Source organism: Typopeltis vanoorti, chromosome 16 (assembly GCF_054136105.1).
Source record: "Typopeltis vanoorti isolate ZY-2024b chromosome 16, IOZ_Tvanoo_1.0, whole genome shotgun sequence".
Taxonomy (NCBI): domain Eukaryota; kingdom Metazoa; phylum Arthropoda; class Arachnida; order Uropygi; family Thelyphonidae; genus Typopeltis; species Typopeltis vanoorti.
The window spans coordinates 34,623,687-34,640,474 of NC_143564.1; the positions used below are offsets into that span (position 1 = coordinate 34,623,687).

Here is a 16,788-nt window from a genome sequence, read left to right on the forward strand (position 1 = left end):
TAGTCTGTAACCTTCATTTTGTGCTTACTGATTTGTATTCCCTGAGGATGTCAATAGAAACAGATTGGCGAAACATGTAGGAGGATAAAAATAAAGCTACTTGATAAAGATTTTATAAAAAAAGTGTAATAACCTCCAGTTCTGTTTTTACATACAGCATACAGCAGCAAAATTCCATATGGTAAGGTCCTCATTGGATCTTAAGTATGTTTTCTGCAGTAAAATTTTGATATTGATATTCTGGCAAAACCAAAGATAGTTCCATTGTAAAAATTTTCTATAGTTTTGGCTTTGTAAAGTTTTTGGGAGGTTCAGGGCCCTACATTTGTCACATTTATATTTATCTGATTTTGGCAAGTATGGACAGCCAGTGTCCATCTCTTTCTCTTGTAAAATATTCGATACACCTACTGTGTCAGGGCTAGTTGACAAATTTAATTTACTTTCAGCAGATACTAAAGTATCAATTTTTTTTTCTGTTGGGTAGTATCTCTATTCCTGCCATAATTTTTTTTTGACAAGTGGGTTTTCATTGAATGGAACCATTTTTGGAGTTGTTTTTGGACTGAGACCATAGGTGATGTGAATGATACTTTCAATGGAAAAGCACTTGTGATCATAAAGTTCAGGTATAGTGGAATAAACGTGTTTAAGACGCTGTTGACATTTTCTTTGCTGCCACAACTGCATAGGAGGATCTCACAACAGGTGTAATGGTGGCTAACTTATTTTTTGCATCCTGTAATGATTTAATTGCTTTCAAAAGTTTCTCAGAATGTTGCTGAGATGTTTCCACACCAGAATGTAATTTCTTAACAGTTTTGAGAAATCCTGCCAGTCCTTCTAAACCCTTCTGAATAATTCAGAAGGGTGACATTTTCTTTATTGGCTTTTCACCTGTTGCATGGATGATCAGAAACACTGATATATGTGTGCTGGTACCACATATCTTTTGTTCCTCACTTCTGTTACCAAGTGCTGCATCTATTATTATACTTGGCTGAGATCTTGTTAGGCTAACCTTGTATGAGAGGATTACTGCAACACCATTGATCCTTGTAGGCAAGCCCACTAGCTGAACAATCCTGGCCAGGCCATCCTGGAATGCCTTGGCAAAGTAGTGAAAACCTACCAGGATCTTCCTTTCTGGCAGGGTGTTTGATGGTAATCAAGTCCCAGGAGAAGTAGAGCAAAGAATACTGGAAGAAAAGCAAAAAAGAGGAATAATGAAAAAGGTCAGTAACATCCATCTCTGGGAGGGCATTTAAGAGTAGAAATATGTTGGAATGGGATCAGTTAGGAGGCAGCTACTTTATCTGATATGTTCAAGGTGCAATGTTTGACTGGTCTCATCCATGAACAATATGGCAATCTAAATCTATAGGTCTGTATTATAAATAGTGGCAAGTATGGCTGATAGTCATACTGTAGTAAATGTATGAACTAAATGTCTTTAAATTCATGTACTACAAACATAGAGGGATCTGCTCTTAATGTGGGATTTGATTGTGATTGAGCAGCTTTAAGTTGGAATCCCATCTAGCCACTGCAACAACACTGTTCGTGCTTTGCATGTTGAAAGGCAGCACCAGCCATAGTTACTTTCGTACTGTTATGGTGCAATTGCTCTGGTGATGAGGCCTCTGGAATGGAAGCATTAAGGCAGCATTTGAAACTATGTGGCCACTGTGTCCTATGCTACACCATTCAAGTGTGACATGTAGGCACCAAATAATCGGCAGATGACCTAGCTACTGGCATTGTGCTGAGCAACTGCCATCTGTTGAGACTCATCCTCTGACTATAAACCTCTAACAAACAATCTGGCAATGTGCATTTATTCTTTCCCAAACAAAATGGATTTTATTTGTCTCAAAAGTGCACACTTGATAGAAAGAGTCCCTTCGTTTCCATAGAGATGTAAATAAAAAACTTAAATTATCAGTAACAGACAGAAGACTGAGTTTATTTTTTATTATAAAAGCAATTATACTGTCAAAAAGACATTTATCAAAAAAAAAAAAAAAAAAAAAAAAACAAGAGAAAAATGTTTAAAAAACATGCTTGAGTAACTGTGTGAGTAAAGGAATATTCACAAGCAGTATAAAATCTTACAAAATAAATGATAACAATGTTCTCATTGAGATTAAAATCTCTTGCGCAATACAATTTTGTGCCCAAAATTTTAAATTCAATGGCACTTAAAAGTCTAGCAGTTAAACACTATATATACATATTTTATATCAAGAGCTTAACAAAAATAAAAATTTCAAAGTCCATAAAATATCAGATATTACAGACTGTACATGTTATAGACTATACATTGTGACTTAGTAACAAAAAAATTGCACAACTGTTTCCATGTTATGCCTCACACACAACTGTTAGCAGTTTTAATTTAGAAATTGCTCCTAGTGACAATACTTGTTCTTTCAACTCAGTAAATCAACTACATGACACACTGGAAGCAAATTTTTTGGATGTTCTCCTGATAACATAGCAGCTAACCACTTGTGGTACTCTTCTTCAGCAGTGCAGCACACAGTCCATCCAAAATAAGGGTTTTCTTTGGTTCTGTCAGCAAAAAAAAAAAAAAGTCAGTGGTTTACAATAGTAAATACAACAGTGATGTTTCCATGGTAAAGTGCATTCTGATAATTCCAGTCTATGTTCAAGGTTAATGCCAACACCCAAGCCTATTAACAAGATTAAAAGAAAAGGTTATTATGATGTGCTTATCAAGTACATTGCAGCAAGATATCACCTTCTCTTTAAATATTTTTTGATACAACAGTTAATTTTTAAGGGCAAGTTGCTCAAGTTTTATCCATTTCATAAAGGTAAAATTCAAGAATAATCATTTAAAAAAAAATTTATAAAGAATGTAAAGCTGATAAAGCACACAGGTATGAGTCACTTAATCTAAATTTTTCTCATGGATGATGAAAATACTTTCACGCTGTTTGTAATATTACAACAAAATATTCTGTTGCTTATTTCTTATTAACAAAGCAGTGTTTTCCAAACTTTTTCCACTTACCCCTTTTAAAATTTTAGTAACACCAGTGCTCTTTTAGACAACGGCAATTTTTAGAAGTTATGCTTCATTCAAACACAAATGTTTGTGTTATAATATTACAAACATATGAAATACTTTCAATTATTAAAGCCTCTTTTATGTGAATCTAATAAAACACACACACATACAGTGGAAACAAAAGTATGAAGTTTAATTAAATTGTTTGTGTTAGGCAGAGATTACTTAGTGAAATCTATATGTTTTTAGCTCTTGAACTGTTTGCATTGAACATATAATACAAACAGCTCAAACTATGCAACAGAACTTGATTGTGCCGTTAACCAGATATGGCCTTGGAGGTCAGTCAATATAATGCCAACAGTAACATATCTAAAACTCCCTTTAGATTTTTTAGTTATTGAAAAATGAATTATAGAATAGATTTTGCACTTATCTATGAAAATGCAGGAACAAGATTTTTTTTTTATTTTTTAAAAAAGGTAATACTTAAAAAAAAGCATGCTGTGCCTAGGGATGTGTGTGCTAGTAAATTTTTAACGACTGGCTCACTAAAAGAAAAAAAAAAACAACAAATCAGGGCCCTTCCTTTGTGAGAATTACAATGCCCCGATTTTTATTAAGGATAATGATCTTATGAGGTTCACAACAACTCAAGAAATGCAAAATCTTTGACAGACATTGAGCATGGGATTCTCATTATCTTAAGAAGGTAATAACAATCCATAATATTGAAGAATATTCTGTATAATTGCTAGTGGAGATAATCCATACACAGGCTGCCTCATAGCAAAGGAGGTGGGAGAAAGCAAGTGCAAAAGGATGCTGACATAAGTACTCACAGATGCATTTCCCATGTCACCTTATCACCCAAATGCTCTAGCCATTGTGTTATGCATTTCAATCCACAATGGCTTGAATACGGTCGGTTTAACTGGCTCATGCAAGCCAGCCTGGCAAAATTTTCTGTGATTTTCTAACAAAATTGCATATGCATTATTAATGAGTGTAAATGATTCCAAAATTTAGTGGAGAGTTCTTCATTAAATGTGGTTTGAAGCATTTTGGTTTTAACTTTTAATGTAAATAGTTCAAACCATGCGAACAGAATGCGGTCATGCTATCAATCAGACGTGACCAGTGGATACATTAGTTATTGAAATTTTTTTTTTGTAGAATAGATAACGCAGATCTACAGCAATATAGTGATAACTGTAAAAGTTAAAAAAAAAGTAATCAAAATTTTAAAAAATGGGAAAAAAGTGCACTATACCCTCTAAAACAGTGCTTCCCAAACTTCTGGATGTCAGGGCCCCCTTTGCAAAAATTAAAATATTTCACGGCCCCCCTCGAAAAAAAATCGTAATAGAGACATATATCATTATAATATTTATTGTATTTATATTCAATACAAAACATACACAGCGAATATTGCAAAAATCAAATGCACATATTACATTTTTTGCCTCTTACCGTTTGGTTCTGAAGACTATGTGGGCTGTTCTGGTAAAATATAAAATACTGTCCTTTTTTTTTTTTTTTTTTTTTTTTTTTTTTTTTTTTTTTTTTTTTTTTATATATCAGCCATTTATCCATCTCAGGGTTAAATTTTTTTAACGCAGAATAGATCAAATAATAGCACCACTTACCGATACTGGCACACCACAGACTAACAGCATGAAATTAGTGAATATTACCTGAATAAGGGAATCCCTGGACCAGGAACATTTTTCTCTTTTGTGACTTTTCTCCCTTTACGGTAATTAAGCCTAACGCGAAACAGACAGCAATGACAGGTTATTAAGAAGTGCATATGATTGGTGCGGTATTAACAAAAGATCGCGCAACTGAAAGATAAAAGCATAGCTGACAATTGAGTTGAAATGCTAACTCTCTTCAACCGAATTCCATATGTGAAACTGCCATAACATTCATTATATATATGAATTTTAAAACTTTTACGAATTTTAACACGTTTACAATTTTAATACATTCGGTTGAATTTTATTGCTGCCTTTTATGAATTTTAACACGTTCGGTCGAATTTTATTGCTGCCTTGGGAAATCGAACTCGCACACGTCTAATTAATAACAATTGTTTTTAGTTAGATACTGTGTTTGCCCATGCAACATATGGTTTTGTTTCAGTCTATATAGCATAGTTTCTGTATGAAGAGACATGTGATTCATTAATTAGTGTGTTTTTATCTCTTGCCTCTAATTGCACTATTTCTTGAGAAATATATTACACAGACTGCTCATACCTTATTCACTGGCATAATAAAAGTACTTGTTTTTATTGCCTCTGCAGTATAGTGGTTGTTAGGGAGGGCGTGTTGTTTACCACTGCAAGCGAGTTACTATCTCTCCACTTGTTTAAGTTTTTTTTCATGTATGAAGTATATTGGAAACTTTTATTGGTAACAGAAAACTAGCTCAGATGACAGTGATAATATAAAACGAGTTTTGATATGTATATAAAGTCAATATCAACGGTCCCTGATTACGAACGCATGATGAAAGGGACAGAAAGATTTGGAGCTTCCCTGGAGAGCATTCGAAGTAAATACAATTAACCACTGCTTTGAAATGAAACATATGAATAAGCAATATTTACTAATATTCATTACGCGCTGAAATACCTAGGAAGCAAAGTTTGTGAACCAACACCAATGTGTGAATTTTTCCATTAAAATATAAAAAATAATAAATAATAAGAGTTAAATGCGTTTCTTTTAAAATAAAAAAAATGTACTTAGTCTTAAAACATTTTAAATTTGTTTTCATTATTTCACGGCCCCCCTCAACAAAACCTATGGTCCCCAAGGGGGCCCGCGGCCCACACTTTGGGAAGCGCTGCTCTAAAAGACTTTTTCAGATCGCATACTACACTTTGGGAAACACTGCATTTAGGGAATATGAGAATATTTTAAATTATTAAATTTCACAAAAAAAAAAAAAGTTAATATTTTGTTTAGGATTCTGAAGTCTAGAGACAATAAATCCAAATGGAATGTTCATCTCTTGTGAATAATGGGGGATGTGTTATGTGCTGAACAGTGTGCCCTTATGCTGAATTATCATGAGCTGTCAGTTACTCTCTTAAGGATACCATCCATTTTTCAATCAAAAGAGATGTCTTCAGAATAGTAATCACTGCAAACTTTTCCTGGTATAGGTATGTATGCTGATACAATATATTTAACAATCAAAAAATTGAACTTGCTCTTCTGCTGCTATGCAACTGCTTACCTCCAAAGTCCTGAAATCTGACAATGAGCTCATTGCCTTATATTTAGAGAAATGTATTCAAAACCTTCCTGAAATTTCTAGTTGTTCAACAGTTTCTACAATAACAAATTAACGATCCTACTGTTGTGGCATCTAGTGCTTCCAGGACACTTGTTTATCTGAGATTTCACCTTGTTCTACCACTCTTCCTAAAATCTGTAAACATTGTAGGATCAGCCAATCATTGAATTTTTAATCTAGCTTCAAACCTGCCATACTTACTGCTCCTTCTCTTTGTTCGTTTTGTGGATTGAGCAGCTTATAATTTTTCAATGATTTACTTAAGAGGAATGTCAATAATTCTCATGTGTCCAGCCACTGCACTATATGATGCTTTAACTTCAGTTGTATGAGAGTGCTATTAAAAACTCCTAAAATCTACTTAATGAAACTAATCAATAAACATAATCTTACCTCTTTACTGGGGTATTGCGATCAATAAATGTGAAACACCACCTGAAAAAAACAGATATTGAAATTATACAAGCTAGTGAAACAAATTCATTTTAGCTTGACATTCAATTTCCCCCCTCCCCCACAACAAGTAGTCTTGTTGTGTGTGTGTGTGTGTGTGTTGGGGGGGGGGGGGGACAATTTCAAAATGCAAGGCTAAGTCTGAAAATAAGCTTTCATTATGGTCTTTGATATATAGCCATATAATATTCTAAGCTTTCAGCTGAGTTATACGTGTTAGTTTCTTATTGTTGATATATGATTATTATTGTAATAAAAATAATATCAATCACTTTCTCTAGTTGTTGATATACAGAAGAGAGTAGGTGAAAGCAGCAGCATTAGTAGCAAAGCTTGACAAAATTCCATCACACAATGTATAATCTTGAGAGGGCAATGAAGATAAACAACATAATGGGTGAGCCTACTTTAAGCCTTTGTACCAAACCTGAGATTCACAAAACTTTATGACATTTATCCAAAGGAAGGAAACAAGCAAGAAGGATCCTTGACTGGCAGTGGTAGAATCCATACTGGCGATTGTTTATTAGCTGAGAACTTCAAGGTAGCATGGAAGTTGTGAGATTAATGTCTTTTTTTCCCCATTATTTTAGAAAGAACTCTAAAGAGTGACATTATACAGTAATTATACGACAAAGTTCAGTCACCTTTCTTTAGGATTAAGGTTGAATGAATATAGGATAATAACTGCAAGACAGATACCAGTGGGAGAGAGAATAAAAAGACAACATAGAACAAACGTCCATTCTGGGGGCACAAACCTAGAACTATGAGAAAAATGCCACATGACCAGGAGACTTTTTCTTATCCTATTTGGCAGGATTCTTCTGATCTCTATCTGACAAAAACTCAACAGACATTGAATGTTGTGTGCTGGGTAAGGAGGATGTTTACCAAGATCATCTATTCAAGAATTAGAGACTTGCAAGAAGTCCAGAAACTAGGTGTAAAGCAGGTTTAAGAATGGCTGGACATAAAAGTTACAGCAAAGAGTTTCAGAAGATACCATAAAGCATGACTGCCCTTTGGACACAATCAACAGACATTGAATGTTGTGTGCTGGGGAAGGTAGGAGGATGTTTACCAAGATCATCTATTCAAGAATTAGAGGTTTGCAAGAAGTCCAGAAACTAGGTGTAAAGTAGGTTTAAGAATGGCTGGACATAAAAGTTACAGCAAAGAGCTTCAGAAGATACCATAAAGCATGACTGCCCTTTGGACACAATGTAAGTTTCCCTTTTCAAATCAGTTTTTGGATGTGGTACTAGTTTCAATGCAGCTGGTTTGGGCTTTGATATAAACAGAGAAGACATATTTCAATGAAAGCCAACTATGTTATGCCTGGTTCTTCTTTTGTACAACCTTGGCACACTTCTTGGAAAACCAATACTTCATTAAAAGGACAAGCATTTAAAGTTGAATGGGAAGTAAATGTTTTCATACTAATAAGAATTACTTCAATGATATGTTCATTGCAAGTGTTCAGATCAGAAGACTGAAAGCAGTAACCCCAAACTATGGAAATGAAGCATACAAGTTATAAAAATCATCCCACTCGGCTTTCTTATATAGCCAGATAAAGCAAATGAAAGTGACCATACGAGTGTTGCTCCATGGGATAAATTAATATGAGATTATGTTCTGGGATTCTGATTGTGTCCACCATTTCAAAAGTATTTGATTGGGTTTGGCACAGAGGCTTGCTTGGCAAACTGTCATCCTATGGTGTGCCTTCCATACTCTGCAACTGGATCACCAACTTTCTTGCTGGTTGCTTACTATGTATAATGTGGATGGTTTCCTCTCCTCAGATTTTTCAATCAATGCAGGAGCACCCCCAGTGTTTTGTTCTCTTCCTCTTGTATATAAATGACCTGCTTTCATAAATTCCAATCATATCCTCCATAGCTTTGTCAACGACAGCTCGCTTCATTCCTCCTTTTCATTTGACAAACTTTGTAGCGCTCAAGTATAGAATCCTCAAGATCCACTATATCCAATGTCCTGAACTGTGATCTCCTAGCTATATCTCAATGGGGAAAGGACAACCTTGTAGATTTCAATGCCACCAAAACTCAGTCCTGTCTGATTTCTTGCAAGAAAGAGCTTTCACCCTCCCCCTTACTTTCAGTAACACTCATATATCCAAACATGATTAGATTTCCCTTCTTGGAACTGACCTATACCTCCAACCTCCTGGCAAAAACACATTTCAACCATAGCTTCTGTAACCACCAAAAAACTTGTACTTTTTTTTTTGCACATGACACTACTTCACACCACAGCTTCTAACTCTATACAAATCCCAATCCCACCCAACCATGGAATATTGCTTCCATATCTGAGGTAGCCCACCAAAATCCTAAGATTGTTTGATTCTATCCAGAGGAAGAAATCATCTTCTCTCACAGATGCTCAGTTCCTGCCCTATTTCTCTTCTATAGATACTTTCATAGACAGTATTCTGCTGAATTGGTTACTATTATTCCTCCATTTTCCTCAAAAATCATTAGAACAAGAGCCACTGGCACCTGCTAACTAACATTCTTTTAGAGTCCTTTTGAAACTCGCTGAACCAACTTCACTACCTCTACTTTCATACCATCTTCTTCTGTTCTTTGGAACAACAATCTGTAGCCTCTAGTACAAAATTGAGTGCTAAGTCTTCTTCATATACCAGAGATATAGTTATAGAAAAAATGGAAAATATGCTGCTAACACGGATAGAAGATCACACCCAAATATGCTTACCAGTAGACACCAATATCATTAAATGGAAGACTTTAAGAACTTATTAGAAAATAAAAGAACTAGAACCATCAAAATCCTCCCAACTAACTGATGATAAAATAAATAAATAAATTTGCTGCAAGTAATCGATGGTTCCAAGGATTTTTGGAAAGATTTGCAATTCATAACATCAAAATGAAAGGTGAAATTGCTTCTGGAAACGACAGCTGCCAAAGAATATCCTTTGAAGCTTGGCAAAATAATTGAAGATGGCAGATACACTACTGATCTAGTTTTTAACATGGAGGAAGCTGACCTTTTTTGGAAAAGGATGCCGAGTAGAACATACATAGCCAAATTCAAAAAAAGTGCTAGTTGGTTTAAGATGGCTATAGATTATATTACATTTTTATTCTGCAGCAACGCATTGGGAGATCATATGATAAAACCTCTCCTAATCAATCGGTCACCTTGCCATGAGCAATGAAAGGAGTGGATCTGAATAAACTGCAAATTCACTGGATGGTAAACAAAAAAGCATGGGTTACGATAGCAGTTTTTAGCAAGTGGATTTATAATTGCTTTGTTCCAGAGGAAGCTTTATCTTGAGGACAAGGGCATGATTTTTAAAGTTCTGGTGATAGACAATGCACCACCTGGCCATCCAAATTTGGAACATCCCAATGTAAAAATGTTTCCATGCTTCCTAAATACCACTTTCCTAATTCAGGCCATTACTCCAGAGAATAATTGCAACATTCAAAACATGTAAAGCAATCATTTCAATACATTTTGAATAAAATCTTACTGTTATTGACATTTGGACAAACTTTTCAATCATGGATTGTGTGAAACATGCAGCTTTGGCCTTAAGTGAAATAAGACCATTGCCTTTGAATGTGTGTCGGAAGGCGATTTGGCCAGAATGTGTCAAAAGTGAAAATACTGCACCTTCAAATATGACCAATGAAGTGTATGCAGAAATAATCATTTTGGCACAAACAGTTGGTGGTGAAGGATTTGATGATTTTGCCTTTGATGATATAAATGAAATAATTGCTGACAGAGTTCTTAATCAGGAGGAGTTATTAGAAATCGTGTCGGAAAAGGTTGACCCAAAAGATTTTAGCAATGAGGATGAACCATCACCACTAACTACTAATTTAATTCTTTGAAGGCCTTTGGATTGGCAAATAAATTGGAAAATCATTTTCTGATTAATGATCCTGTAATTCAACAAGCTGTTAAATTCCAATCAGATCTGAAATTTTCTTTGTTGCCACAAGGAGCTATACAAAGAACTCTTCAAATTATGATCACAATGACCTATTACCGAATTTTCTGTTAAAATAAATCAACCCATGCCTGAAACATTGCCTCAAAAGGTTTCTGATATAAGAGGAAATCAATTGTCATCAAACACAGAAAAAGGTGATGTACAAAACATTTACTCAGACAAAAAGCGATTCGGAAAAAAAAAAAAAAAAAAAAAAAAAACATTATTAAATCATATTTTCATGTTCCTGAATAATTGATATTTTATTTCTTTTTGAAATAAAAATTGATTTACGTTTTTTAAATAAAATATGGATGGATATGCTCAAATAAAATTTGTTTCTTTTATCAATATTACTAATTTTTGAAGAATCTTTGACGTTCTGGAGGCTACCTAATATTTTTCTATATACAGTACAAACTGGATGTCTTCTTTTATACGATTTTCTTTGGAACATATATACCATTGAAAAACAGGATTGGGTGTATAGAGTTATATCACTATTAAGAATATATATATATTATAAAATTGCTAAATTATCAAAGTATGAAATAATTTCATGGAAGGCAAAAATAATTTAAAATAAATACCAATGACACAATGGCAACATCCATCACTTTATTATTATTAACAAAAAGAAATTCTAGATAACTGAACAAGCCACTTCTCAAATACAAGTCTGGCAGCAAGAACCAGGCTAAAACTATTGCAAATAACATAGCTATCATTCTTGATAATGGAAGCACAGTTTTAACTTTGGGAAAAACAACACTGCAATATAATTAACTTGCTATTAACTGATTAAATTACAAAAAATAGAGCAACAAATCATGAATATAAATTACTGTAGCCATATATGTAAAGTATGTAAAAAATATCTTTGAAATACAGTCACCAGAACTTATTGTATTTGATAAATATAAGATCAAGAACGAAAATTAAGAGTGGGAGTGTGTTAGTGATAGCATCATCATGAGCCAGGTGTTGAATAAATTAACAAAATGCAAAATTCAGAGACTACTAAAGTTAAAGTTCAAGCTAAGATCAAATTTTAGAGAGAGAGAGAGAGAGATGTAGAAAAAGAACTAAAGTTAACAAACTTTGCAGGTGTAATTCTAAAGATCTTGCTGTAATAAGAATTCTGGTTATGATTATAGCTAACACAAATAAGTGTACATGTTCTCCAGCTTGTTGCCTGTTTTGGTGAATGAAAACCAATGTCTAGAGTGATTCAAAATCAGGTTTTTCCAACCAAATATGACAGCATAAAACTTAAAAATTACTTCACTAGTGTTTATGTAGGGAATAAGACTAAAGGTGAGATAATACAGGTTGATTAATGTGATATTACTAATGATATAAATAGAAGAGAAGGAAAATGATGATATTTTAAAACATCTGGCAATTGATAAGGCTTGAGGCAGAGATTATGGTACAACATGACAAAATTTCAAACTGGCTGGGGCGTCGTCCGGTTAAACAAGGCCCCTGTTGTTTTTGCCAGGGAACCAGGGTGAGCAGCAAAAGTCAGCGACTGGAACAAATCTGAAAACACACCCCAACTCAACATCACCAGAGTTAAAGATCAGTACTATCAACATAAGAAGCCTGAATGGCAAAGAAATGGAGATAGCTGAGGAATTAGATAAGTACCAGATCGACATAACAGGGGTGACTGAAACAAAAAAGACAAAAACTGGTGAGATCTTTCTGAGCAATAAATACAAAATGTTATATTCAGGCAATGACAATCAAGGAAAAGAAGGGGTACTTTTCAACACTAAATACGAGGCTAATCTTCTTGAATGGCAGGCAGTCTCAAGTAGAGTGATGTGGGCAAATATCAGAATGGGGAAGTGGACAATGAGACTTATTTGTGATAGAAGTGGAGGAATTTTTTGAGGCTCTAGAGAAAGCTACTGACACAATGAAAAAGGAAAAGTTGGTCCTTGTTGGGGATCTAAATAGCAGAGTAGGAAATAATTGTCAGACATACAAAAATATTTTGGAAAAATTTGGAGAAAAGAGCAAAGCTAATAATAATGGCAAATACTTGTTGGATTTCTGCTCAGGACATGGACTAGTTATTATTAACACAATGTTCTAACATAAAAATGTGCACAAATTCACATGGAGAGAAGAAGCAAGGAATAAGAAAAGTCTCATTGACTATGTTATTGTTGATAGTGATGTTTTCTCCCTGGTGCAGGACACCAGTGTACAGAGGATTTGAAATTGGAAGTGATCACTATTTAGTATTGAGTAGGATAAAATTGAATTTCATATTGAAAAGAATGACATGTAAGAAAGTTTTAAAGTGAATAAAAGTTGAGCAGCTCTCAGATGTGAACTGTAGATTAAAATACACAAAGATTATTGAAGAAAAAAATGAAAGAATTTGAGAACAGGAACCAAACCTTGGAGATTCAATGGCAAGCCTTGAAGAAAACCCTGATTGATTCAGCCATAGAGGCATGTGGTGAGGTTGTCTGCAAGGATAGAAAAATCAGAACTCCATAGTGGACACAGGAAGTTAAAGAAGAAAGCATATCAACAGTTCCGGGCAAATAAATCAGCTTGTGCTCTTAGAGAATACAGAAACAAATGTAAGAAAGCTAAACACTTTGTAAAACTAGTTAAACAAAAGTCATGGGAGGATTTTGGCAAGAACATACAAAATAAATATCAAGAAGGTGGCAAAATTTTCTGGAGGTTGTTGAAGAAGCTTAGAAATGGAAGAAAGAGTAGTGTAAAAGGAGTTAGAGATGATAAAGGTGACATGAAAACCGGAGAAAAAGATATCCTTGAAGTATGGAGTAATTACTTCAAAAAATTGCTAAATGAAACAAGCAGTGATAGTACAGTGGTAAAAAATACTCAACAGGCATACAGTCAGGAATACCTATCCATATTTGAAAGCCATCAAAGGCTTGAAATGTGGAAAGGCAGCAGGAGTATATGATATTCGACCAGAAATGCTGAAGTATGGTGGTATAAAAGTCTTACAGTGGCTGCACTGCATAGTTCAGAAGGCCTGGACAGAGGGGCAAATTCCTGATGATTGGAGTAGAGCTCTCATAGTACCCATATATAAAAAGGGAAATAAAACTGAATGTGAGAATTACAGAGGTATTTCCCTGCTGAGTATTCCTGGTAAACTTTATGCCAGTATACTTGAGAAACGGTTGAGAAGAATTGTGGAAGAAAAGCTTGGTGAAGAATAAGCTGGATTCAGGCCAAATAGAGGCTGTCAGGATCAGATCTTCACTTTACGACAAATAGTGAAGAAATTATGTGAATATAACAAAGATCTGTATTTAAGTTTTGTTGATCTGGAAAAGGCATATGACAAGGTGCCAAGAGAGAAGCTATTCAATACGCTACAGTTATATGGTGTCAATGGGGCATTATATCAAGCAATACTTAGTCTGTATTTGAGTTGTAAGTCAGCAGTTAGAACTGATGGAAGTATAGGAAGATGGTGTAATGTTAAATCTGGAGTGAGACAAGGATGTACATTATCCCCTCTGTTATTCATTATCTATATGGATCACATTATGAAGGAAAGTGGTATTAAACATGATATCAAAATTGGAGATGTTAATGTCAGCTCTTTGCTGTATGCAGACGATGTTATACTTCTAAATAAATCCGCTACAAGTCTGCAAGATTCCCTGACTAAATTGAATAACTGTTGAAATAGATATGGTATGAAGGTCAGCAATAAAAAGACAATGAAAATAGGCAGAATCGTTGAAAATGTCAAGTGCATTGTGAATACAGAACCTGTGGAACAAGTAAAACATTTCAGCTACTTAGGTACAATTTTTAGTGAAGATGATAAATTAAATATTGAAATAGACAACAGAATCAACAAAGCTGGTATGGTAGGAAGTCAATTGAATAAATTCATATGGAATAAGAGAATTAGCTGTATACAAGGCAGTATTCAAGCCAATTTTAACTTATGGAGCTGAGTCAGAAGTAAAACACTTGACCAAAGACTAGAGACCGCAGATATGAGAGTCCTGAGTAAGATTAGAGGCGTGAACAGATGGCATCAATGGCAATATCATATTAAAAACGAGGATATTAGGAAAGAACTTGATATTGTCAGCATCCAGGAATGCATGCAGAGCTAATCTCAGGTGGTATGGTCACTTAAACAGAATGGACGAGGAAAGATTAGAAAAACAAGTGTTCTCTGCCAGGTTGGCTGAAAAACGACCCAGAGGAAGACCAAGATATAGGTGGATTGATACGGTACAATGTGTCTTAGATGATAGAAATATAAGATCTGATAATGTTGGAGTCTTGACAAGTAACAGACTAATTTGGAGGAAAATTGTAGATAGGAAGTTAGTAATGATGTCAATTTTTCATGTAGTAGTATCATACCCTGTACACCCCTTGAGGATGCATGGCAGGAATTTGATTATGATGATGAGGCAGAGATGGCATATTACTCTGAGTAGTTCATAAACGCATGCTGGTAGTCAGAATAAATAATTCAGTCAATCAAATATTATATATACAAAATCCAGTAAACATATCGAAGTCACTGTAATTGTAAAGTAATACTAATCATTTCTCTCACTCATGCATGCATGCATGCATGCATATACACTTTTTTAAAATTTAAACTGTGTAAATAAAGCTGTGTGTGCTGAGCTGAGCTAAATTAAATCATTAAACTATAGGAAACACATATGCCAAGATGACATCACTCTGATCCACCATAAACTACATGAAGAACAAGCAATTTTTCACTGCTAGTTCTATGTTGGTGGATTAGCTAGAACAGGTAAATTATTATATTAATCCCTTTATTGAATTTTCAATTCAAAAATTTATATTCTCTGCTAGAAACACTTATTGCATCCTTGTAATATGAAGAATGAATAACACAGGAACATACACTGCTTGGAAAGAAGTCAACGAACACACCCATGGGTAAGGTGAATCATGCCATATAATGAGTTAGATGTTTGTAGCTGGTATAAATTATGTAAATTATATAAATGTTGGTGGATTAGCTAGAACAGGTAAATTATTATATTAATCCCTTTATTGAATTTTCAATTCAAAAATTTATATTCTCTGCTAGAAACACTTATTGCATCCTTGTAATATGAAGAATGAATAACACAGGAACATACACTGCTTGGAAAGAAGTCAACGAACACACCCATGGGCAAGGTGAATCATGCCATATAATGAGTTAATGTTTGTAGCTGGTATAAATTGGAAGAATATGATGCTCCATGTGTCTGGGTAGAAATGACTGCAAGAAGGGAACTGACAGAATATGAAAGCGGCATTATGATAGGATGCATGTTACAGGGCTATCTGTTCGGCAAATTGTTAACACATTGGGCCATCCCAGGGCAAGGCGAATCACGCCATATAATGAGTCACATGTTTGTAGCTGGTATAAATTGGAAGAATATGACGCTCCATGTGTCTGGGAGAAATGACTGCGAAAAGGGAACTGACGGAATTTGAAAGAGGCATTATGATAGGATGCACGTTGCAGGCCTATCTGTTTGACAAATTATTGACATATCATATGATTGTGGAAAGTATGCCCTGTAGGATTGTTGCAGTCAACGCAGCAAAAGGAGGTCCTACATGTTATTAAGATAGCCACAGTGGCTGTTTCGTTTACTTCTTTCGAATCAGTGGATATTAAAATAGTTTTTTCTATTCCAATCACAAAGGAAATGTCAACAGCTACATTGCATAAAAAATTCCTTTGAAAACAGCATATCAATTGCTTTTAATAGACTGTAATAGTTCATGATAAGGTTTAATGGGTCCAATATTCTGTCTTTCTCATTGAGATATCATCGGGGATGCAAAATGAAAATTTTAATGATGCACACAAACAACACAAAAAAAAAAAAAAAATAAAATAAAATAAAAAATAAAATAAGTGGAGGATATTAGCGTATAAGCCTAAGACGAGTAGGTGGCATCC

General features: G+C 34.5%; 1 protein-coding gene across 4 annotated transcripts in view; it reads right to left on the minus strand.

Annotated features, from left to right (window-relative positions):
• Positions 1-1,980: 1,980 nt before the first annotated feature.
• RhoGAP15B (RhoGAP_ARAP and RA_ARAPs domain-containing protein RhoGAP15B) overlaps positions 1,981-16,788 on the minus strand; it is a 339,597-nt gene continuing 324,789 nt past the window's right edge. For all 4 annotated transcript variants that reach the window (XM_090405966.1, XM_090405963.1, XM_090405964.1 and 1 more), the window contains 2 exons: positions 6,743-6,784; positions 1,981-2,574 (listed from right to left, as the gene is read on the minus strand). In XM_090405966.1, the coding sequence (XP_090262092.1) occupies positions 2,433-2,574; positions 6,743-6,784 (184 nt within the window). In that variant the 3' untranslated portion in view covers positions 1,981-2,432. The remainder of the gene's footprint in view (positions 2,575-6,742; positions 6,785-16,788) is intronic.